The 24,918-nt window shown below is 37.3% G+C and overlaps 1 protein-coding gene across 2 annotated transcripts in view; it reads right to left on the bottom strand.

The window, feature by feature from the left end:
* Positions 1–24,918, bottom strand: part of SLC25A21 (solute carrier family 25 member 21) — a 255,315-nt gene that overhangs the window by 68,196 nt on the left and 162,201 nt on the right. For both annotated transcript variants that reach the window (XM_055820210.1, XM_027795979.2), the window contains one exon: positions 180–263. In XM_055820210.1, the coding sequence (XP_055676185.1) occupies positions 180–263 (84 nt within the window). Of the gene's footprint in view, positions 1–179; positions 264–24,918 lie in introns of those variants that run through there.

The raw sequence follows: 24,918 nt of genomic DNA, 5'->3' as shown, positions 1-24,918 counted from the left end.
ATTGTGAGTGTAAGCAATGCTAAGACTTTTCAAATTGTGCTTGTTATGCAAGACTACACGTTTGCCAAATTCTGGCAATCGCAAAAAAGGGTGGAATGTAAAGAGGATCTAATGTCTGGAAAATGGGTGATTAAAAAAGGTCACATAAAATTGACAATTATAAAAACATATACTCTTACCCTTCTCGTTGGAAAATAGTCCTAAAACAGTCCCCCAGGCTCTTGTAACTGGTTGGATCAGTTTTCCCTCTTTGAATTTGGAACCTAAAAAAAATACAATTTACATCACAGCATGAGAAGTCAGGGATTTTAAGTCACTTTTAACTTTCCAATTATTACATAAAAGGAGTTTTAAAGGTTTTTTAACATATCTGATTCATTATTATATACTGTTCCTGATATACTTATTAACGCTGTTTTCATAGAAGCTGTTAAACTAAGGAAAAATAGAACTTTAGTAGTAACTTTTTTTGTAGTTTATGGAGCTCACAGTATAGCTATCACCTTTGACATTTACACCTCTTTCTAGTTGTTTGAAAAATAAGCTGTTAACCCTATGCCTGATTCAAAGCCCATTGAAACTAATGGGATTCTTTGAGTCAAACCCTGTTTTTGAAAATCTGAAATGGAATATTATCATGTGTTTCACTATGAAATGAATCCACTGTACAGTTTCTTTCTTTTTATATCTGACAAAATTACAACAAAAATCAAATAGAGACATGACCATAAATTAGAGCACCATTTGATTTTCATAATTTAACAATAAGATGTACAATAAAAGCAAGCAATGAACTATTTTAATTAAAATTTTTTTTTCCTCTATTCATATTTTGATAACAATAAAGATTTCAACAGGAAGCTTGTGGCTTTGAAAGGAAAATCAAGATTATGATTTAAGATTGTAAACACCTTATTACTTATGATTCATGGATAGCAACAGTGAGTTTAAGAAACTATATTATTTTACTAAGTATCTCAGTTAGATTACCTGTTTCTTGCAGTTTTAAGACTGCAACCGACACATTCAGCTAATTAGTTTGGAGAAATTATGAATACAATTTTAGCAATAAAACTTCTTTTGCTAGTTTAAACTAATTACTAAATAGCACTAAAAAAATATAATAGAATATTGTTGTTAGCAGTTAGCAATTCCAGTCTACAACAGCTCTCTATCAGGCAACTGCTAAGTTGGCTTTAACACTAAGTACAATAAGAATTCTACAAAACAAATAGCATTCAACAGTTTCAAGGAATAACTGACATTATAGTCAAGTGTCATATGCCAAAGTTATGTTGCTGTTCTGAGAAACATCTATTCTTATTCTAATCATGATACTGAATCTCATTAATATGTAAAAATGAAGGTATTTTTAACTCTGTTAAACAGCAATGTTCTCCTCTCTCCGAACAGAATTCAGTAGGGTCAAATCAAGGTTTGAATTGCGGCAAAAGGCATTCATTGTTTTGAACATCACTATTTCCTAAGCTGTTCTGTGCTAACACAGCTAACATTTTATTCACTTTGAGGAAAAAATTTCCAGTGATGTAATACAATTCTTTGGGCAATTATGAAGGCAAGCCCACACCTTTTTTGAAAATAGTTAGAAGGAAACACTGAGCCCCTCCATAGTCCTAATAAAAGTAGTTCAGGCACATCTGGGATCTCTATCTGGGGTAACCTCTTTTATTAGGACGAGAACTTGCTGCCAAGTTGGCAGAGAGGAGAATGCTATTCAATAGGCTTAGACTCAAATAAGAGCTGATGCGTAACATTTTGTCTGAAAAGAACCCTTGGGAATGCTAATAGTTGAAAAAAATGCCTCAATGCCATGACACAAACTCCAACAGTAATATCAGCTACAGAAGCTTTGTGGCAATCAAGCAATCAAAATTATAACAGAAAGCAGATTTTATGCACATTTTAATGTATTTAAGACTTGATTATTTATACCTTTGAGCTCAAAATCAAAAATGGCTTTCTTTTGATTAAAGAAATCTTGTAAAAAATTCACCTGAAACTAACTTTTTTCAAGTATTAAAAAAAGAAAGAAAGCATTCTTAACTCAAATTCTCTTCCTCAAGTTTCAAGATTTGGCCAGTTTGTAAACTCAGAATAAAGCATCACTATTTCTAAAACATCCTCTGAATAATGCACCTTCCCTCTTGTTCAAGCTGCAAAATGCTCAAGTACATCCTAGTAGCATGTGTATAAGGTTCCCCACTGTCATGCACGCACAACTGTTTGTAGAACTGGAGCTTTAATCCCAGACTCACTATAGATCTTAACAACATGGTGAACATACTTATATAATTTCGTTTTACAGTTAACACAGTGTTGACTTTTCAACTAAATTTAAAAGATTCAATAAAAATACATCTTTGATAGCAATAATAATGAAAAACATAGCATAAGAAATACAATAACACCATATGTAATTTACATGGATCAGATGAAGGATAACTTCTTGCTAAAGCAGTTAAATAAGGTTTACATTAATTTCAGGTTTTTGTTTTAATGTAGATAAGACCTTAGTATTAAATGAGTCCGTTTGTAACACTGAGTCGCACAAATAACATATTCCTTCCTTTAGGGTTTTTGGATCCATTCCTTCCCTAGTAAATCTTTTTTATAGCTTTAACAGTGATCCTAAAATACATGCCAATTATGTGCTTCAGCCTAGATCCGCGAATTGAGTTCTTTGATTCAGAATTGCTTGCCTCAATAAAATAATGTGTAACTTTTTAATGAACTAGCTAATTGATCACAAGCACTTGTTATAAGAAGCTCAGGGAAGAGCTAAAAAAATGTATGTTTGTTTTTCTGGTGGCAGCAGCAGCGGCAGCCTGTATTAGTAATCTTAATAATACCGAAGATCGAAAGCATTCACTTTAAAAAAAAAACTGGCCTGTTTTTAATGATTATTTAGAGGAATGAACACAGCTGGGGGATACATAGTGACTTTCACTGCTTCAAATCCACTCCTTTCTAAAAAGCATTATAAACCCACTGAATTTCATGCATTTTTGGAAGCTGGATGCCTGCCTTGTTATGTTATCAGCTTTGTTAGAACAAAAAAGATAAATTCTCCTATAAATACGATCAAAGCATTAACTACTGATCTATTTTATTGTTTTGAAGTCTGAAAAGAAGAATATGCAGGCAGCGTCCAAAGACACACTGAACAGACATACGGGCAGGACTGGGATGAATGACCCGCTACTCACTACCAGCACACAGCAAGCGTTAGGAGTCACTGGACACTCCAGCACGTTATGGGTTTACCAAGACCTTTATCACTCTAAAAATGACCATCAGGCTAACTTTCCTCCCCTCTCGTTTTCCTGCTTCTTGGTTTTCTGGCCAGAAAGCTGTGGTACTGAGCACCCCACACTGGGAATGCTCCCAGAGCTGTGGGAGGCACTTTGGTCCCCAGGTTACTTCTTGCTACCTGGGACTGCCCCGGCACCTACTGCCAGCCCTCTGGGCTCCTCCTCGCAGTTCACACCTCTGGCTCCTGTGCCATGGGGACCTCCCAATCTCCCTTTCGGGGCTGTAGAAGCAGCCCACAGAGCTTGGTCTTTTATGCCCCCTTTGACTGAACAGTACCTTTGCAGTAGCTTTCTTTCATACAAAAGTGTTCTGATATTGTTTAAGAAGAGAACGTCAGTGTCCTTCCCTGTTCACCCCCCAGAAGACACATGGGTGGGATCTCAAAAAGTGGAAATCATGTAAAATCATTTGAGGTTTTGGGGTCTGTTCAAAAGGCAGTATCTTCACTGAAAACCTTGCATGACTTAAACCCATGAAAATATTTTAACTTATCCACACTAATCTGCACTACAACTAGTACTCGTGAAATGAATAAACCTTGATAGCATGAGAGAGTGCATTTTTCATGCTTATAACAGTCCTTGATCAATAACTCTCAGTGGGCTCGGCCTGAAATCGCACAATGCAGAAGTTGCTTGAGTCCTTTCATCAGTTCTCCGAACCACTACCATTTAACATGTGGTACTTCATGTTGTGGAGCAATGACCCTACATAAACAGACATATCTGTTTCCAATGCCTAACTTACAGTTCTTGTTGGTTTTAAAATAGCCAGTATTTTATTCCGAGTTTCAGAAAATCCCTGGTCCGCAGGATGCTTTCCTCCCCGCCTTCCTATTGCAAAAATCCTCCAAGCAGTCTTTTCTGACACAATCAATATCTATATTGGAGAAGCAGAAGTGTGTGCTTTCTGGTATTTTTTTTCTTTCTCTCTCCTATCAGTTGTTACGGTTTTTTTGTTCATGCTTACTGAACATCTCATCAAAGTTGTCTTGTGGATGTCTGCAACCACAGCATTCAGCTATTTAGTGTTTAAAGTCTGTTCACCACAATGTTACCTAGCAATCCTCCCCCTTTTATTTACTGATGTGTGCTGGAGAAAGATTTCCAATTAATGCTGAAATTGGTTTGGTTATCTTAAAATCTAAAAGGAAGAAACTAGTATTTTCATACCTAGATGCAAGTAGATAGTGAGCAGTTAAATCCCAGCTACGTAGGACAACCGCAACGTGATGTGAAGACTAGACTTACCAAATTCTTGCTACTGGGTTTGCAAAGACTATACCCTCATATGTAAATTCTAGATTTTCTTCCTGCTTTTATGCAGTGCTGCTGACTAGTTCCTCAACCACAAAGTTCAGCGGGAAAGAAAACCATTGACTCAGAGAACCAAGCTTTATACCGTGTTACAGTGCTTGCCAATGAGTGGCAGTCTTAGCTGTATTTTCACGTCTTACTAGGATCCTACCATATGTCCTACTCTATTTTTAATAAAGATCCTAGCATTTCCCTCCATGATTGGGACTTACACAGTCCCAAAGCAAATAATCTCAGGTACTGAGGTGTTTAGATACTGTAAAGAAAAGAAGAGAGTTAAGTAGCATAACAAAACAAATTATCTGTGCAATGTTAAATGTTAAACAACTTTTAAATAAATGTACAGACTTTGGAAAACAGAAAACAACATTTATAGTTTTTCTCCACTTTCAGTATTTCCCACGATTCCAGGCACTCCTAGCTGTGGTTACCCCTACCATTGTAAGTTGATAAAAATGTATAGTCTGAAGCTTTATATAAACATACATTATTTAACAGTTCACATGCTTGTAATAAAAATAACTTCATTATAATTTAAAAAGATTTTGATTTGCTAACTTAAACATTTATTCAGGTGTTACTACTAGTTAGTGCTATCTACCAATGCTTAGATTTCATGCAAACTTTTGCACTGCAAAAAGGACCTTGATAATATTTCACTTTTTGGCTCATGTTCTTTGAGTTGCTTATGTTACTTACAGGATAATAACTAAACTGAGAGTATAATTCTGTCACTTATTTTAACAGTAAATCATAAAAGCTGTTGAAGAACTGAATATTAGATTTCAAAACAAAAACCCTAATTATATTAAGCCAAAGATATAAATTTTGCTAGTGCAGCAGTCATATTTTAAGTATTATAGTATTGCTGTAGTGATTATTTAACTGCAAAACCCATATAAGTATACAGTAAAGTGGTAACAGAGAACAGGCAAAGAACAGCACCTATTCCAATCATTCTCCATAGTCGATACAGATTTGCCTCCAACTAATCACAGAATTTTTCATACAGTTCATATTTACTTCACAAGTAATAAACCAGAATCATGGGTAGAGGCATTACCAAAAAATATTTGGTTTCAATATTTCAAAATTCATCTAAATGAATTCCACTTTGTTGGAATTAATGATATTTTTGGTTTATTTACCTCTATGATTCTTGGAGGAACATGGGTTTTTTTGAAGAAGAAAAAAATGAATAGTAATAATGGAAATAATTGTAAGGATATCCTGCAAACTCAAAATTCTCTGTAGAGATTACTTTTGTGTGAGTTAGAACATCCAGGTATGATGGCCAAATAAAAAATTACAAAACACAAACTGATGAATTCTCCCATTTACCAAAGCATTTATCAAACACCACAACTCCTAAACTCTTTAATTCCACACCTGACCTGACCTCTGCCTTATTGCAATCTTGATCTGTTGTTCTGTCCTCTCCCTATTTGCTTAGTTATCCAGCAATTTGTACTTTGTCTCAGAAAAAAATCTCAGAAACTGCCATGAAATATATAAGTAGGTCAAAAGGAGCAAACATTACCAGTGGATGAGAAAGCAGCAAACACGTACATCTGAATAAGGAGTGCATTCACAGTAAAGGTTAGAGCTATATCAACAGAGACTTAACAATTTATGGCAGAATTTAGATGGAACATATTGGCTATTCTGATCAAAATCTGAACCCACTAAGATCACCATCAGTTGCCACCTCCCTTTAGGTTACCTAAAGCAATTTATCTAAACCCTCATAAAACAATTGGTCTAAACTCTTTCAGCCTCCGTGATGAGAATTTCCCATGCGCGGCTTAATCTGAACTTACAATTGTTTGAAAATATTTTCCCTGAATTAACTGAATCACTGAATAGAGAAACAGGAAAGTCCTAAGCATGACAGAACTCTTGGTCAGTTCTCTGAATACGAGTCTTATTCTTAGACCAGTTAAAATTACACTAATCAGAAAAAGAACTTCATCTTCCCTGTACTTTTATAGATTACTTTCTGCTATCTCTTTGCTTTTGTATTCAAGCTAAGCGGCACATCATTCCATCAAAAATATCAGAGGGAAAAAGCAAGCAGTACTATATATACCAAGAGTGTAATAAAGTGCTTTAGAAATGAAAGCTGTATTTTGCCAGCTACTAATGAAGAACTATTCTACTTTTTTCCCCTGCAGTAATTTTTCCATTATGTGCATGGGACAAACATACAGTAGCTACAATGTCAGAAAGTTTTCCTTTACATGTAGTTTTAGAAGAGAATATTTAGTAAAAAGAAACTTGACCAGAAGCAGGTCAAATTAACCCATGTAACTGTTTCATGTAAATCTATTCTGGTAATTTTGCTAATGAATAGCAAAAACAACTAGTCATAGCAGTTACATACAAATAATTTAATGCCTTCCCGAGAAAGATATACAGCAGAAACTAAGTTCAAACTATAAGTATTTTGAATAATTTAATTCCATCAATGAATGTGTCTGTAGAGAGGGAGTTCAAAACAACAACAACAAAATTAGTGAAAACTACCATTTTTTTATTCCACTCTCTAAATGGTTCAGGGAAACATGCATACTCATAGCTATGATGTTGTGCATGTTCCCTTTATTTCAAGGATGAAAATAATGGAAACTCTTGGATGTTTCATAGCAAAGTGAAACAATGGGATGAGACTCGGAGCTGATGTCCTCCCCTGCTACTGCACAGGCACAGCAAGTGTTTGCTATGGTCAGCCCCCAGCCTCCAAGCCCTAGCACGCTCTTGTGTTCCTGGGCTCCCAGCTACAATGGGCAGCTGTGGGCTTCTACGAGCTCCTTGCAAAGTAGCAGCCTTTCCTCTCAGTTATGGACCTGCAAACAGCACACATTTTTATTGTTCTTTAGAAATTGCTCTAACGTTCTTCTGGGTGGAAAAACCTATCTACAAGCCCTGCCAGAGCAGGAACGGCTCTGCCAGCCTCTCTGCCAGTGTTGTGGATACCTCGAAGGCACAATTCTGTCCTTGAAAATTTGCTTTGGCTGCCTGGATACGTTTTCTGAGCACAACTTGAGATGACAACAATGATCATAAAGGAGCAGCTATATCTGGAAGATCACACAATATTTTGTGTGAAAGATCATGCAGTATGTGTGATCTTAACAATCGTATGGAGGTAAGATTGGTTAGGAAGTGCCGACTACAAAAACAATAGGCAAAATTAAACACTGCTTGATTTTTTTGTCTACACCTTCTTGTATGTAAAGCACTTAGTTATGCTGGTGAAAGAATCTGCAGAAACAAGTAATGGCAAAAACAGCATTTATTTTTTTTACAGCGATAGTTTATTTCTAAAACCTCTTGTAACCTCCGTTTCCTAAGTAAAAACAACCCCCCCAAACTCTATGGGTTTTTTTGCCCCTTATCTAAACTGGACAAATCATTGATAATGGCACCATAAGGAATAATTTTGCATTGTCAGAGATGATGGAGTTATTTTTATGATTTTAAATATGAGTAAGTCACTCGTGGCCTAATACATCAACAGAAGAAGTCTGGTTTTCATTAGTTTTGGATAAAGACTTGTATGTTTTCCTTCAAAATAGCTTATAGAGAAACAACAGACAGTGATGAGGAATATAAACTAATGACTAGAAGAGATTTCACAAGAAATCAGATATTGGATTATATTATACGAAGGCCCCAGTATCCAGTCTCAATTCAGGGAAAAATGAGAATGTGGTTTGGCTGATTTCAGTGTGCAACATGTGCTGCTTAAAAATGGTCCAGTTTCTTATCTCAGTTTAACTTCTATTACAAAAACATATATCCTCTCTTGACCTCTCTGCTGGGCTGGATGGACCTTTAGTCTACCACTGTAGAGCCATTCTTGTGTCCTGTGATATTACTGTGATCTATGAATCCATTACCGAGTCTGTGCAAGTTAAAACCTTTGAAAAGTTTAAATATAAGTATGGAAATTTTACCTATCATTTAAATGATACTGGATTAGAGGAATAATTTTGCTGCCTTTAAAAAGTAAGGGTATTCTCTATTACTTAAAAAAGATGTAAAGGCAAACCTTAATCCAGCTTTGTAAAATAAAACATTTATCTGATAAGTAACAGAAAGGCTTCAAATGAATAATTACTCTTGGTTATTACTGGACAATACCTGAAATACAAGCAGTACGCATTGTTCTAAGCCCCTTCCACTTTTGGAAAATGTAATTAAGATCTATATCCCACAGGAAAAAATCACTTTTTTCTTCAACAATTCCTATAAAAAGGGCCAAGTACTCGTACATAGCTTTCCCAACAAAGCTTTGATTTCAGTGTCCCCTATGGTAATCACACACAGCACTTTTCTTTCTGAGAAGGCAGGAAAATCCTTGTGGCTTTCTGGCAAGATTCTGGGGGAGGATTTTTTGGAAGGTTGTTCAATACTTTTCAGTATTCGTTAGCATTTAAAGTTCTTTGATGAGATCAATCCCATCACAGCTTTGTGTATTCAGATTTTCTTTTTTTTGTATTAAAATGATTTAGCACCAAAAATTTGCAAACCACAACGAAATATACATTACACTTACTCCCTACGGTCAAAGTAGGAAAGATAACCAAAAATATCTTTTCTCCCGAAGGAAAGAAATGGTCAAATAAAGAAATCCAAATTCAGTTTCAGTGGAAAATAGCCAAAATCCAATTGCAAGTTGCTGAAAGAAGTATTAGTTTTGAGTGCTCACCCAACCTCCTATGCTTGTGCTGGAAAATATTTAAAAGGGAAACAATTTCATTAATATATTGTGGCTGAGATTTTTAAAATACTGGAAGGGATACAACCAGACTTACTCTACCGACAAGTACAGCTAAATAAATACTCTGCATTTGAAAGCCTTAACTCACATGCCCTGTCTTATTAACAGACAAACCGTTTTAAATGACTAATAGCTAATATGCATAACATGGACGTTACCTGCTATGCATATGCTGCTTCCATGTAAAAATGACTTTTTTTCTATTAAACTGTATGGCTAAGTGACAGAAAATGTACACCCTTAAAGCAGCATTACCTTTTGAAATGAAACTAGTAAAACAAGGAAATTCTGAGTTAAGGACTGAAACTCAACTCTTACCCACCCAGCTGTGCCCCAATATTACAGCTTATATGGAATTCATTATCAGCCAGTGCTGAGCGACCTCAGCAATTCTTAACATACAGTAGGGCATAACAAGGCAAGTTAAGGATGAAATTTCTTCTGAAGCACTATGACTTTCTCTGCTGTGGTGACTTAAAGTAAAACTAGTAAAATACTGGAATGCTCTTGCTTTCTGTGATACAATTTATCTGAGATGGTGCACTTCTCTCTGTAAAAAGGAAAACAAAAAAGTAATCCCACGGCTTTAAGGAAAGTTTGCTGTGTGTTGAAATGGTAGCTCACCAGTGTCTCTCAGTCCACAGATATCAGCAAATGTTTCTGTAACATAAAATTTATCCTAGGAAGTGAATTCAAAGTGTACCTTTGACACTTGGGAATATACCCTATTAATTCACCATATGAAGATATTACAAGAATAAAGAAGATGAGTTCTCACAAATTCAATGTAATGGAAAAACAGCGGGTATTTTCAGACTTCAGTAGACTTACTTTTCTTTTTCTAATAACTCTTATACTACTAATAGTTAACAAAAAATAATGTCAACCAAAAGTCAGGAGAATCTTGAATGCTGGTTGTACGCTGGGGTCAGAAAACTAATTTTGAGTATCCAAAACTGTGAATCACAGTTGCTACAAAGTGGTCAGAATACTTTTTTTTCACAGAACTAAAAAGCCCCACCCAAGGAGATTTTATTTCTTATTTGTAAATACATTTTGAAAACTACCGAAGTTCAACTTTAAGTACTTTATGGCCCAGTTTTAAACACCAGAAAGTAAGACAATGCTGTAATGGAAACACTAACAGGCTCTTGACAACAGCCATGCAAGGCTGCACCTTTATATCACAACACAGTCTCCCAGCTGAAAAAACTCACTGGTTACCCGGGATAGTGTGGAAAAAAAATCGCTGTTATTTTAGGAAAGACAGTTGCTTGAAAATTGGCATAAAGTGGTGAAAATTAAAAAGGAAGGTTTTTTTCCCCAAACTCAACCTAACTAGTCCATAAAGTAACGCACAAATCATTCATTATAATGAGTCATAACAATGATTTGTGATCTTCCAAGTTTTCATTTTATGCCCCTCTGTTTTTCCTTAAAGACAGGAGGATAGACAAAGACTGGAAACTTTGGGTCATATGGATCACGGCACCACTGCTATGTCTGGAATTTTCTTATAAATATCCTATTGCTCTGAGGTTCATAGGCCTGACTGAAACAGCAGGGACGATCTCATTTGTACTTTTATAGTTGTAGAGGGATTTGCAAGAGTTAACGCAATTTTCCATAATATTTCTTACCGACTTCAGGAATAAAGGGAGAGTTCCCTTTTTAATCAGTATCTGAAACATTGTTAAATTTAAAGAAAAACAGGACTTCTTTCAGATTTAACAAGGCTTTTCCAAGTGCTGATAATTTTAAAGGTACAAAGCAAGGCAACTTTTGAAAAAGAGTGAGCATTTGTGAATCACAGGCAGTACAGTAGTCTGGAGGATATGCTTCTCAGCAGATTTTACTGCTTGTTTGCAGCCTCGTGCCTTTTAAAGATTGTTTTTCCAAAAAGAAATGGTAAAGGATTCCTTTTGATTTCATGAAAATCTTCGAATCAAGGAAGTATCTTCAGATTCTGTTACTGTGATGTCTATCTCGGAAAACAAACTGCTTCGCTAACCCCCAGTTGGAAGCTAGAAAAACTCCTTTCATTTTGTACAGTCACAGAAGTCTTTTAAAGGCATTTTGCTCACATTCTTCTCCAGGCAGGCAGGCAGACTATGCTAACATGGCCGATCTGACTCAGTTATTGAGACCAAGGACTAAAAAACAGGCAGAAGAAAAGGCAGTTCTGATGTTGCCATGCAGTATTTCTCAGGGATGACTGCTGTTTCCTTACCAATTTCAGTACCCCTTCCCTACACCCACTTAGTCAAGTCTTCATAGTGCTACATGGACTCAGAAATAAAACTACCTGAATTATCAAATTATTGAATGCCTACTGATAAATAAAGTGGGCTTGTTGAAAAATGACTTGGAAAAAGCTTATATAGTTGATAGGCAATTGCTGTATATTATACATAAGGAGTAGGATTATGCCTTTGTTAGTCCATAAACTGCTATTTTTTGTCTAATGTCAAACTGAGCGAGAGTGCAATAAATAAAACCCTAAGCGTACAACATGTAGGCATGCCACTTCCCTCCCTCTCAGCACATGTGCTAGCTGACAGGAGAAGCAACTATACGGCTAGCTCTTCGGAAGAACAGCATAATTTATCTTCTTCCTATGTTATGCTGTTCTTCTTCCAAAGAGCTAGCCATATAGTGTGTGCTACTGGTTTGCTATGTGCCATAACGCTGGCAGCAGGTTTAGCTGCTCCACTGTGGGTCTAACCTTTGTACAATCTAGTCTGTGCAAGTAAACAGGAATCCAGTGATCCCCAGGTTCCAACTTTCCCTGCTATGGAGCCTGAAAGGTGCCCAGACTAAAGCATGAGAAGAACTTACTGTACTTAAATGTTGCAGAGTACATTGGTATTATCCTTGTTAAACATCTACAGCTTGTCCCACTTGCGGCCTGAACCCCTCCCAAGAATAAAGCTGACCTTAAAGGTCTACAGAAAGGAATCTCCAGTTTCATTACATACAGGGGAGAGTTTTTAACCTTTTTCTGTTTCAAGACTCTCTTGAAAATACAAACAGCCATCCTGTCTACCAGCTAAGAGACTTATCACCTGCCAATTTATTAGAGGTCACAAGATGCCAACTTGTCATTGGAACTGGCAGCAGAAACCGCAACCTCACAATCGACAAACACTGCGGCTTTTGTTGCAAGAAGTTTGCACTATGAGCCTGTGGTCTTGGATAAGGGCAAATGGGGAAGTCAGTTACAGGGGAATGTGATATACGTATGGGGAGTGAGCGTAATTATGAAAATAGGAGGGAAAGAGGAGTGTGGTCCTGAGGAAACACTATATACTGAGCAGATGAAAAACCTTGAGGCAGTCATCTGTCAAAATATGAGCACTGCCTCTGCTCCTTCCTGGTCATCTCTAACACCTATATCCAAGCACTGCAATTCTACAGCTTTCCCTTCTCTCTACTACCGCATTGAAAGGATAGTGATAATGCAGACGTAAATGATATGTGAATTACTAGATGGTATTCATTTACTGTACCGGCCTGTATCAAATTATAATGCTTAAATCCGTCAGCTTCCATTAACAATAAAAGCAGTCTAAAAATACATTAGAAACCTATATTTTAACTTTATATGAGGTACTTCTGTAGGACTTTCTATCCCAAGCAATAAATATTACAAAAAAGTATGTTGTTTCCAGAGGTTTCCTAGACTTATACCACATCTCATCTCTAATATCAAGTGGCATCTTTAACAAGTCTTAAAGTTTTTTTTAGGATCGAGGACACTCCTCTGCTCACTGGTCTGTCTCCCAAACTTCAGAAATTGCTGTTTTCCTTCTCACCACTAGAGTATATGTGTGCACAAAAATAACCCTCCTAAAAACCACAGAGGAATTATGATATCACTTGAGAAACAAATTTTCTTGTAAGGAATGTGTGGAATGAGGATGGTTCGTTGTCTACACCAGTTATAAATTCTGTCTGAAGAATAAGAGGGGTGATCAGAAGAGTAATGAATTTCCAGATCTGCTCATATAATGGCCTCTAAGCAGCCTGCAAACTTCCTGCTCAGGGTCAGGACTGTGTCAGAAGAAGCACTTGACTGGCTTAATTTCTTGTCATTCAGTTTCTGTCCCAAGGGCTATGACTATGTGGAGTTTCAGTTAATATCTTGTAGAAGCTTGTCAATATAGATGATACGGCCAATTACAAAAAACTATTAAATATGACCTGCTGCCTTCAGAAATGGGAAAATTGTCTAGAAGATGAGCACCAGAATATGCAGTGCCTATTAAATGGATATATACTGGGTAAATACTGGCTAAAAGTAGGAAAAATCCTTACCCTGTATCTAGATAGATTTAATAGTATCTAGAACTGCTCATCTACTCCTATAGACTAGGTTGTGCTATGAGTGAGGATTCACATTCTAAAAAACACAGAGGAGCATCTGAATCAAGGAGCAATAAAACATTCACCTGTTTTCTCCTTAGTAGAGAGAACTTTGCATACGTAAGGAAAAAAAAATCTCTTCCTGAAAAATACCCAGGTGATTTACCCAATATTTACACAGCTGATTCAAGAAGTACTTTCCAAAACTCTACCAAAATCCATTTGTTTACAGCAACAAACCCTCATTAGACTTCTAAGAAGTTTTACAAAAGAAGTCAGGGTGTGAAAACCCCCATGAAGTTATTTCATATTTAAACCCAGAAGCTCTAGGGAATCCAGATATGATCATTTGAATGATTTTATACATGCATGCATACATATACACATTCCTTGTCTTCCCTGTAATTACAAGGAATAGAATTTTTTGTATTATCAAAGAAAAAAGGTTTTCAGGAAGAAACAATGAACACACCACTTATTCATGTCTTCAGATTCCTTATTATGCTTGGTATACACTTACGTGTTAGGTAACTAAACATAAATCAATAGATTGACATATGGCAGGGAGTTTAGATACCAATTTAACACCTCTGCATAAAGTTAGAGAGGAGAATTATAAAATCACTTTGAATTTATTATTTCTAGAAAGAGTAGACAAAAGTCTTTGAGGATTAATTTCATGCTGTGGGTTAAATTTCACTCTCACGATAGGCCAAGTATTGCCTGGGGCTCTACAGATAATGAACCTGCCAAGGGATTAGCAAGGAAACACTTGTGTTATTATAAATTGTGTACACTTCCCTTTCTAACCAACTTCATCCTTCATGACATTAACAAATTACACTCTCTGTCCGTGTTTCAATATAATGTAAGGCTGTGAATGACCCTGAACCAATAGTACATTAGATAAGATCTTTTCAAGGCATAAGTAGCTATTAAATTTGGTTGAAAGATCCAGACCTCCTGAAGTGAGAACATAAGAAATTTTATGTCAGATCTCTCCAAGACCTAAAGAAACATTTGTATGTAAAATCTGTTTTAAGAATATCAGCTGATACAGTCTAAGATGGCTTATAGAGAAATGTACACAAAGGAATTAAATGCAACACAGAAACAGATGGAATTTTAGGGAGAATTAATCTACCACAAATAGTCTAAATCAACCCAAGCAAAGATGTTAATCGTTTGTCTTGACTGTAAACAATAGATTTGCTAATGAGCTCAAATACATAGTTTATCATACGTATATTAGACTAGAAGTTCCAATAATGATTTTATGCCTCAGGTCAGTTAGAATATTTATGATGCAAATATAGATGTTTTCTGTATTTGATCCTTTAATCCCTCATTTTTTTAAAAAAGCTTCACACTTTTACCTGTAAAAACCTGCTCAGCCTCCAGACAATCCATGTTGAGCTGTACTAGCATGCACTGGTAGCAAAATTGCATAATATTACATGATTAAAGTAGAAATCTGACATCACAAACTAGATCCTTTATTTACACACTACCACATAAACAGAAAAGCAAGAAAGAAGTCCAGGCTCTGAACCTTCTTTTGCTGATCCAAATCAGCTTAAGACAGCATTCCCTGAGTTTTAGAGATGGTAGTATTACTGCTAATGTCTCCTGTAGGGAGAGAGACTCCTAGAAATGGTATGGTTCTGGTAACACAGCCCACCCTTCTGCGTATTTCAGAGCCACTGAGCACAACCGCGGAAAGCAATTTTGTTTACCCTATTGCTTTCCCACTTCTTTTGAAGCCAAAGCTTTCTTTGAGACAACCCATCTCCAGGGTGCGGCACCACATCACTTGTAATTGCTACATGCTAATCATCCATATTAAAATACTCAGAGATTTGTTCTTTGTGCTGGATTGTACAATACATGGACAATTTCTGCTTTTACTTCTCTGGTCAAACAGCCTGGGCACGACCCCTTGCTAATGCTCCCTTAAACACTCTGAGGGAACCCAACCTGGCAGCTTGTCCCTGGACACCAAAGGTGTGAGCTTATGATGTTGGAAAAGTGGCCAGTTTTGTGTCTTTGCTCCTATTTCTGCAAGCCAGTGAGCTCTGCTCTTCTTTGCTGAAGTTACAGACTGCTGGTTCCCAGCCACCATGAGTCACCCTGAGCTATACCAGATGACCCGGGCCTACTGCATGGCCAGTATTGTTCTCCTATAACCAAAACAGAGCAAGAGGAATTTTGCCATTGTGCTCTTGCAATACATCAATATCATTTTCTTTACTGCCTACAGCTGGCAAGAGTAGTATTTATTGCACTTCCCTCTTAACCTTCTAACCGGACAGGAAATTATACAATTGTATTAGGAGGCAGATAACATAGAGTATAAATATCTCATGTTTGGGAATTTGCCATTCTGACTCCTTGCCATCGTATAAGGCTGGGCAACCGCTCTCTGAACCCACCAATACAGCTGAGTCAGCTCTGCCTCCCAGAGTGGGACCAGACCTTTGGCTGTGTTTCAGCCTCGGTAACAGATCTGTCAGGTAACTTCCATACCTAGTTTCCATTGAGTTGCTACTGAGGAATGTAATTATTTTTAATGAAGGACAAAACACATTAAAATGGCAGCTAAGCATTCTCTTTATAAAGGAATTCTTGGGCGGTGTAATGAGTCCTACGGCCAGAGCCCTCCATACTTTTCAGGACTGGAGGTGCTGAAGAGGATTCAGGTGGCCTTAGTGCTGGGAAGATAGTAAAGTGTCACTAGCATCTTGCATTTTCCTCCTGGGATGTAATTGGGTGAATAGTTCCTCTGATGGCAAAGCCAAACTAAGGACATCACTGCTTGTTGCCAGACTCTGTTTTGCTCATGCAAATATTTATCAGGCTATGCAACAGAGGAAAACCGAACATCCCCTACACCTGAATTTCTGCTATTAACCCAGATTGCTTTATTTTTCATGAGAAAATCTGCATTGAGTTTCTCATGAAAAAAACCACACACAATTCACACCAAAATTAACACAGTTTTGCTTTAAATAATTACTTTCATTTTTGCGATGCAGCCTGTTCTCTTTTACACCACAGGATCTCAAAGATACTATATTCAGCATAGTATCTAAGAGACATATCATCACTTTTTATGTGTCTCCCTGTCTCAGGAAGTACTAAGCTTGCAGCAAAAAGTGATGCCTTCATCTAAAGGGGTCGAAAGGAAACACAGCAACTAAAGAACTGCTGTCAGGTGAAGTGGAAATGCATCAGAGAGGAAGAACTTAGGACAGGTTGTTAAAGAGGACAAACAAAAGACACAGAGGGAACAGATTTGGTGAGAAAGGGCAGTGACTACTGTAAGGTGGAAAGAAAAAAATATAGATTTTTGGAGGCAGAAAGTGAAAAGAAGAGTAAGGAGAAACGGGAGGCTGGAAACAGATGTAAATGAAATTATCTGGGCCACAAGGATCTGCAATGGTTTGTGCACATGCTTTATGACACATTCTTTAAGAAAAACCTTTTCAACATTTTCAGTGAGTGTAATTGTTTCATGAAAATTATGTTCTCTGCCTCTTTGTGGTTTGTTTTTGGAAGTGGTAGGTTCATCTTGTGAAAGTTTTCTTAGAGAAAACTTTCAACTTTAAACATTCCCACAAGATAAAATTCTTAAGGCAGATTTATAGAAATAAGAATGTGCAACAAGAAGTTTATGTTTTGAGACCCCTTCCTCCTTAAGTCCACAGGATATGTGATGGTCTGCTAATGAACCAGGCTGCATCAGGAGTAAGGATGTTGAGGCTGGTGTATAATATGCAGAAGAGGTTAGATGTGGTCATGTGGCCCATGTCACTGAAGAGACACATTATGTATCATGAGACTTAGAGGTTCCTGAAAGCTAGTGGCTTTAAATTCAGACATATTAAGTTCACTTAGAATGTAAGAACAGTGTATGTTACTCAGTCGGTCATTACTTGAATAAAAAATCTTAAGTCAGCTTAAAACAATTTTATGCTACACTTCTAACCATAGAACAGTGTACATTCTACTTTGCATTAAACAATTTACGTTCACATCTGTCACATATTACTCGTTGCCTCTTTTCCCCCTTCCCTGAGGGGAGCTTCTTGTTTTGACAGCATTTTAGTGTCTGTACTTCTGGCTAACTCTTGATTTATAAAGGAATAATTACAAAAATAATGTATATTTATTTCTAATTTTGATATTTCTACTTAATTGACTATAAATTGTTACTCTTAGCTTATAGAGGAAGAATTTAAAGAAAGTCCCATGAACAAAGGGAATAAGAGAAAGAAGAGACATACCTAATTGCTAAACATCACCTGCTTTTATTATCCCTGTTTTTCCCCCCCCAAAATCATAATTGGATGTGATGATAAGAAACATCTTCCTCATAGAGATCTGCCGAGTAGTTGTCAGCTGGCCAAACTGATAGCCTGATCCATTTTTTGCCTTTTCGAGACTGAGAACTTTCTATTAATATAAGGCATATACAGATCAGATCAGTGGGGAAATGCTTGTTAGTGGACATCCAGGCGGCAAAGATTCACATTACGAGACGAGTATTCAGTGATACTCATATCGACTCTAACAGGCACTATAATGCAACAAACACACTCAACTCGAGACAATTTTTACCATTTTACATAAACAATAAAACCATAATAAAGACAAACTGGATAGACAACATGTTTTTTATAAGTAAACAAAACTAATTATTTAATCCTGAGTCAGGTGGTAACAATAATTTACCTAGTGAACTTCTTTGTGTCAGATTTTTTTCAGATTTACAGCAAACTAAACTTTGAAAAGAGAAGAGCTAGGCATTGCTTGACAAGCTGAATTAATGTGTCTATCAGCATTAAGCCCATGCTACGCAGTGACATCTCTCCAGTAGGTAAACCGCCTCTGAGACTAATGTGTCTTCACTTATTACTTCACTCCTCTTTGGCTAAGCTCTGAAATGCCAAGGGATACAAATGATCTTGTCTTCAAAATAATTTAAAGCCTGCTGTACTACAGAATGGAAAACACAGAAAGCAAGGTCTTGTCAAAATGCAAAATCAACAGAGAGTGTCAGGAGGCAGAGCCTGCTGTCTGTAATGCGATCCTTCCACACACCATAATCTCCATTTTATTTTGCCTAATGAGGCAGGAGTTAAAACAGTTGACCTGATCAAATTCAGATGGCAGCCCTAAAGGATGAGCCCCCTGCTGCACTCTTGTCCCGACACCCTTTGTTACCTCCAAGTGAGCTGAGACCAGGCTGTGAACCATGTAAATAGGAGGTTTCCAGGTTAATGAAAAGCTGCAACACCCTTCTAAATCAGGACAGAAGGTTATGCTTTTCTAATCCAAAGAAAGTTTCATGAACCTCAGTAATAAAGTTTAACGAATGTTGGTCATTTTGAACCTCGCAAATAGAGACTGGACAAAGGGTAACAGTTTCCTTAAAAAAATTGCTTATTCTATAACCACTGCTCAGCCCATATTATTAGAATAACATGAATCTGTTTTCTTATGACAAATTCAAATATATCAATTAATAAAGGATGTCTTGGGAAAAAGTAGTTAATGGTTCTTATGAATTGATGTTTTTATTAGGTGATGGCATGTTTGCTGTTTCATTTCATTACTTATCTGCCAAGGGGTTTCTTTCAACACCAAATCAGAATCTACATGCTACAATCATGTAACACATTCAATTTCAGTCTATGTGCTCTAGCTGCTGACACAGATAAATTGGACAAAACATAAAAATTGTCTACGTTATCTTTCAGCGCACAATTTGCAGTCTTCTACACAAAGGAAATAAAAATTGGATTCACCAGCTATACATCTACCTGTCAGTTGAAAGATGTGACTGTGTTGGACAGTGCATCTATAGTGTCTACACTGAGGTATGGAAGACACGGTGTGTTAATTTGGGCTTAGTGAGTGTGGAGCTTTTTGTTCAATTTGGGCATGAAGAGGGGGGCTCAAACGTGCTCACAACAGATTATGTAGATAAATGAAATGGATAAGATATACATAAAAATACCTCAGTGCGCCTTTGGAGTTTCATTAATAAGTTTGAATACTTTTCCTGGTTTGGGATGTCTGAACTTTTTCTAACATGAAGTGTTCCATATTATGAAAATATACATACAAACACACAGAGAACACATTAAACTGGACAGCAAGATATCAATGCCTGCACAGTCAAAAAAATACATGTATGATTTATGCTTGGCTTCTGCATTTACATTGTTTTAACTCAACTGAAAATTTATATTAATTTAATTTATCTGTCTTTAAAGTGTGACAGATTTCACATTTGTCATGTTTTAGACTTATCTCCTGGGTGGCTATTCATTTGTTACTTAGGATATATTACAATTTTATGTTCAGATTTCACTAGACTGTATTTTTAGTCCCTTTTTCCTTTCCTCAATTAGGCATTTGTGACACCACTTTTCATACATTCCAGTAATCAATTCCAAAGCCATTCATCAGAATTTCAGAAGTCACTCTTGAAAAATTAGATACATGTGCTCAGTGTAAATGGGAATGCAATGATTTATGACACAGGTCATTCTGAAAACCCACGAGTTCTTCTCCAGTGACGTGCCAGAAATCACAACTATTACTATAGGGCTGTGATCTGTTTATTATACAGCTTATGGGTGGTGCGCCATGTCTAATTCATTTTTAATGTGTTACATTTTTTCTGGTTGATTTTTGAAAACAAGATTTACAGTTGTTTAGAGTTTGACAAGAACAGTAAACTGCTGGTTTAGTTAATAGGTTTTAAAATGGATTGATTAAACTATCAGCCTGTTTGCACTCAGTGTTCAAGCTATGAAGGCAGTATTGTTTTAATTGCAACTACAGCAGTCAGCAGTTCTGCAAATCATGTGTTACGCATCCCTTGGGTGAAAAAAAACATGGATGCTCAACCTAACCAGCAGGGAAGAAATTAAATTCCTGGGTTCTCTTCAGTTTACAATGGGGAGAGGGTGGCAATCACAACAGAGAAAGAGTCTTTCCAGAAGTCCATGATCTCAGTTACCTACTCAAGGGAGGGATGAGTATGTTCCCAAACTGTCCAGCTCTCAAAGCCTTGTTGCTGTTATCTGCTAGAAAGGTACTTAGGCAGCTCCTTCCCACTGGCAATATGAGAGCAACAAAGCAGCTGTCACACACACAGTACAAACCAAATGAGGTTTCTGATGGTGCTCACCACAGCTAAAAAGCCTGTGAAGTTGTTTACTGCTTTGGTATTGGCACAGCTTCTAACCACTGGTGAAGGGTAAGCTTATAGAAAGTATCAGCTAACTAGTTTATAGTATAGATGCAGATATGGTTTCATCAAGAATATGAGGGCTGTCGTCCTCCTTAATGCTACTTCACAGAGTGTACAACTCTGGTTGTGTGACACAGCAATGCCCATGCAGATATACGCCACAAACGTTTGGGCAGAGGGCATCTCTGCTGCTGGGAATGTGGGAACTCAGTCCTGCCTAGCAAGTCTAGCACAAACAGCCACCCCAGTGGTACCGAAGGGCTCTGGCTTTAGACTGAGTCAGAATTTCGCCAAAACTCTTGTAATTATGTACAGCCATTGGAATTAGATATGTGCTAAAGCAGAACCCTTGCATGCATTTTAAGTTCCTAAGTATTATCTTATTTACCTTTAGCCATCTTTGATTCAAGTATCAAGTTTAAGTCATCTGGGCTTCCTGCAGAATCAGTGCAGAAATGCACCTCCAAAGGCCAGTTGATCCCATCCAAATGTATCAAAGTATCAAGGGGATCAGGGACTGATGGAATTACTTGTCCTGCATAATTGTTCCTCTCTTTCCCTTGACTATAGATGGAGCTGTCTGCCTTTGATACACTGCCAAGGGTCTAGCAAGTGCTCTTAAAGAAGGAGCACACATTTGTCGGTGGTCTGTTTTCTTAGGTGGCTGTTCAGGTTTTGATCTATAACAGAGATATTTCACATGCAAATACAGCCAACTTTTCATAGTAGAGAGCAGGTCACTTAAACTTGCCAGCAAACTATTACCAAGTGTCCCCAGACTCCCACAATCATATCCTCAGGGCACAGCATCCCTGCAGGTGTCCCAGTATTTTGTGGAGGGCACCACAGGAGCAGCGATGGTGAAATATGGGCAGGCAGGCCACTTTGGTCTGTTCTCTTTCTCCACAAGACTGCAATGCCTGGGGTAGGGTGTGCTCTTTGGATATGTGATGTAATCCAGACTCTGCAGGATGACAAGGAAAGGGGCAGAAAGTCTAGAATAGGGGCAAGGCATGGGAGGAAGTTCAAAGGTGGCAGACTCGGCACCTCAGTGGCTTGAGCACCCACAAACATGTACATAAACAGTTACAATAAAAACACAGGTTTTATATATAATCACTGGACTTGCCCACAATCTAAAAGATTGCAGAAAAGAGAGATAAAATAACAAAATGCTTGCTGAAAACTGCAACAGAATTAGATACCAATGTGTATTTTGCTTAATCCCAGAAAAGCATGCATGGAACATAAAATTTCTGAAACTTAGTCCACTAAAACCTGAAAACAAGAATGCTCATTTGATTAAAAACTAATGCCAGAAGCACCCAGATGCTACCAGGAGTAAACATTTTTTTCTCAGTTTTGTGGGTCCACTCTGCAGATAGCTTGGTCCCTTTGTGTTTCGATTCATCTCACCCTCTCTTTCCCCACTGTTCCCCTGCTCAGAGCTGAGCTGGTATCACATATGTAATCTCACAGCTCTACACCTCCACACTCCTGGTGCCTCTCCTGCCTCCTGGAAAATATCAGAGTAGAGCAGTCCTGCCTTGTATAGGCTCAGGAAAGTCTACAGGTCCTGCAAAAGGAATCTGCAATGAGACTGTGCTAAAATAATCGGAGAATCCAAGCAGCAAAAGAAAAGGCAGGACTCTTGGGAGGGCAGGGAAGAAGAGGTTGGACTGTGGAAAAAAATCTGTGCCCAGGAAAAGAACAGGGACCCTGCATACTCAGCACCACACTGTGCTGTGGCCTCCAGCATGGACTGAAAACACTGTGGGCTCAATTCTAGTCTTTGCATATTCAGGAGCCTAGTGAAAGAAGAGGAAGAGTGAGTAAGAAGGGGAGAGAGAGAGGAGGAGAAAGGAGGATCTTACCTGTGACCCACAAAACCTGTTGAAGCCCACATCCAAAACATTCCATAGTAATATGTGGTACAACTCCTTCAGCAATACAGTGAAAGATTGAAAAGGGTTCACAAATCATATGCCCATCTCTGCAATGCCATTCCACTTGTCCCTTCTCTGACATTCCTTAAAAAAACTTCAAAGTGCAACAGAATACAATACACATCAATAACATTATATTTAAAGTCCGTGTTAAAATCATTGGGTGCTGTAGCACTGTACTGTGGCTTACATACAGAATGCCTGAAGACTTGTTTGAATGTAAGAAAAAAAATATTTCCAAGTAACTGCACGAGCAAGTGCAACCTACTACTTACTGTACAATAATTGCTTATTTTGTGCTTGATCCAGAGAAACTGTAATTTTGCAATAGCTTTGGCTTGAAGGTCAGAAAATCTAGTTCTAGATCTAAAAAAAAATATCATATTTTTACTCTAATAGCTCTTTGCTTAACCTTAGATTAAGACAATAGGATTCATCAGCTGAAAAATGAAGGCCACTTGCAGGGGACAAAGATAAACATGGTATTAGATTTTACATGAATGGAAAGAATACTGACAGATCAGAGGATTATAAAACAAAAAAACCTGTGAAACAGGAGTCAGGATTTAAATTGCTATGTGTTCCAAAGATATGTATCAATAATATCTTAAAAGTAATTTTGATTTCAAGCAATTCTCAGATTTAATATAGGAATTAAAAAGAGTTCCAAAGGATGAGTTTACATTAGTGGACATTAGGTTTCATCTAGATTATGTCTTCTCTCCGTTTCCAATTTTAGTTAGTATTTTACCTGTGAGTGCCAGTATCTTTGAGCAGAAGAATGAGTTAGACTGGCTGTTAGAAGAGTATTTTGAAATCTTGTCTCCCCCAAGCTTGAATTATGTAAGCACGACTATCTTCAGACTTCTACCTACTGTTTTAAAAGACAAACTCTGCTGTCAGGGACCTTAGGAAGCCTGCATCTGCATTCAAATCAGAGGAACAGCAGAAGTCAGTAGGGCCCTGAAGACAGAATCTTTTCTAAACTAGTCAGGGGAGGATTTCCTGCACATAAGCTCCTGCAACAATGACAAACGCAGCATGCAGTCTGCATTATATGGTGTTTCATGTACACCGCACAGCTCTACCTTCTCTGTTTCAGTTCTATCCCTCTAATCTGGGTGGAACGATTCCTTCTTGGCAATATTTCTGGCTACATTACCTACTAGATGATTCTGATAAAATACTAAGGATGGACTCATTTCAAAAGAAAAGCTCCTAGAATTAGCTCAAGGACCCCGTGGGAGTATTTCCCATAATTTGATTTGGTTTTAAGAAGCTTCCTCTTCTGGGTTTAGTTAAGTTTATCAAGCTGTATAAGGAAGAATGATTCAGAAAATAGGCATTTTTATCTTAATCACAAAAATAAAAAATCATACCAGAAAAATGTATGTACCCCAAACTGCCACATGACATGCCTTTTCAGCATAGCTGATCTTAGCTTTTTAAGTGGTCTTTAATCCTGGAAAGTTTAAACTCTTTCAGTGTTTCCTCCGTAAAGTTAACCAACAACATTTCACAGAAATTAGGGAAGGAAGAAAATAATGATCCTCTTGTAGTACATTTATCTAGTAATTTATCACAGAAGAAAAACTTATTAACAACAACTGAAAGCATACTAAAGATATGTCTAGCAACAATGTCAGGGATAAAGATCAGAAATAGCAGACCTTAGTTTAAAACATATCACAAGGAATATATTGAGCAGTTGGAATTTATGAGCATTGATTATTTATTAAAATATTAACCTGTCTAAACCTATTGTGAAAAGTGACCGACAGCACGTTTAGCTGCACTTGCAGAAAGACTACAGGAGAAAGCAGTAAAATGAATAGCCCATATTCAAATTTCCCTAAAACTCTATGATTAACGTATTTCAAAAATGCCAGTTGTTACATCCATTTT

The sequence above is a fragment of the Falco peregrinus genome, chromosome 1, assembly GCF_023634155.1.
Source record: "Falco peregrinus isolate bFalPer1 chromosome 1, bFalPer1.pri, whole genome shotgun sequence".
NCBI classification, from domain to species: domain Eukaryota; kingdom Metazoa; phylum Chordata; class Aves; order Falconiformes; family Falconidae; genus Falco; species Falco peregrinus.
Note: the sequence above shows the minus strand (reverse complement) of the source record. Positions and strands in the feature narration are given on the sequence as shown.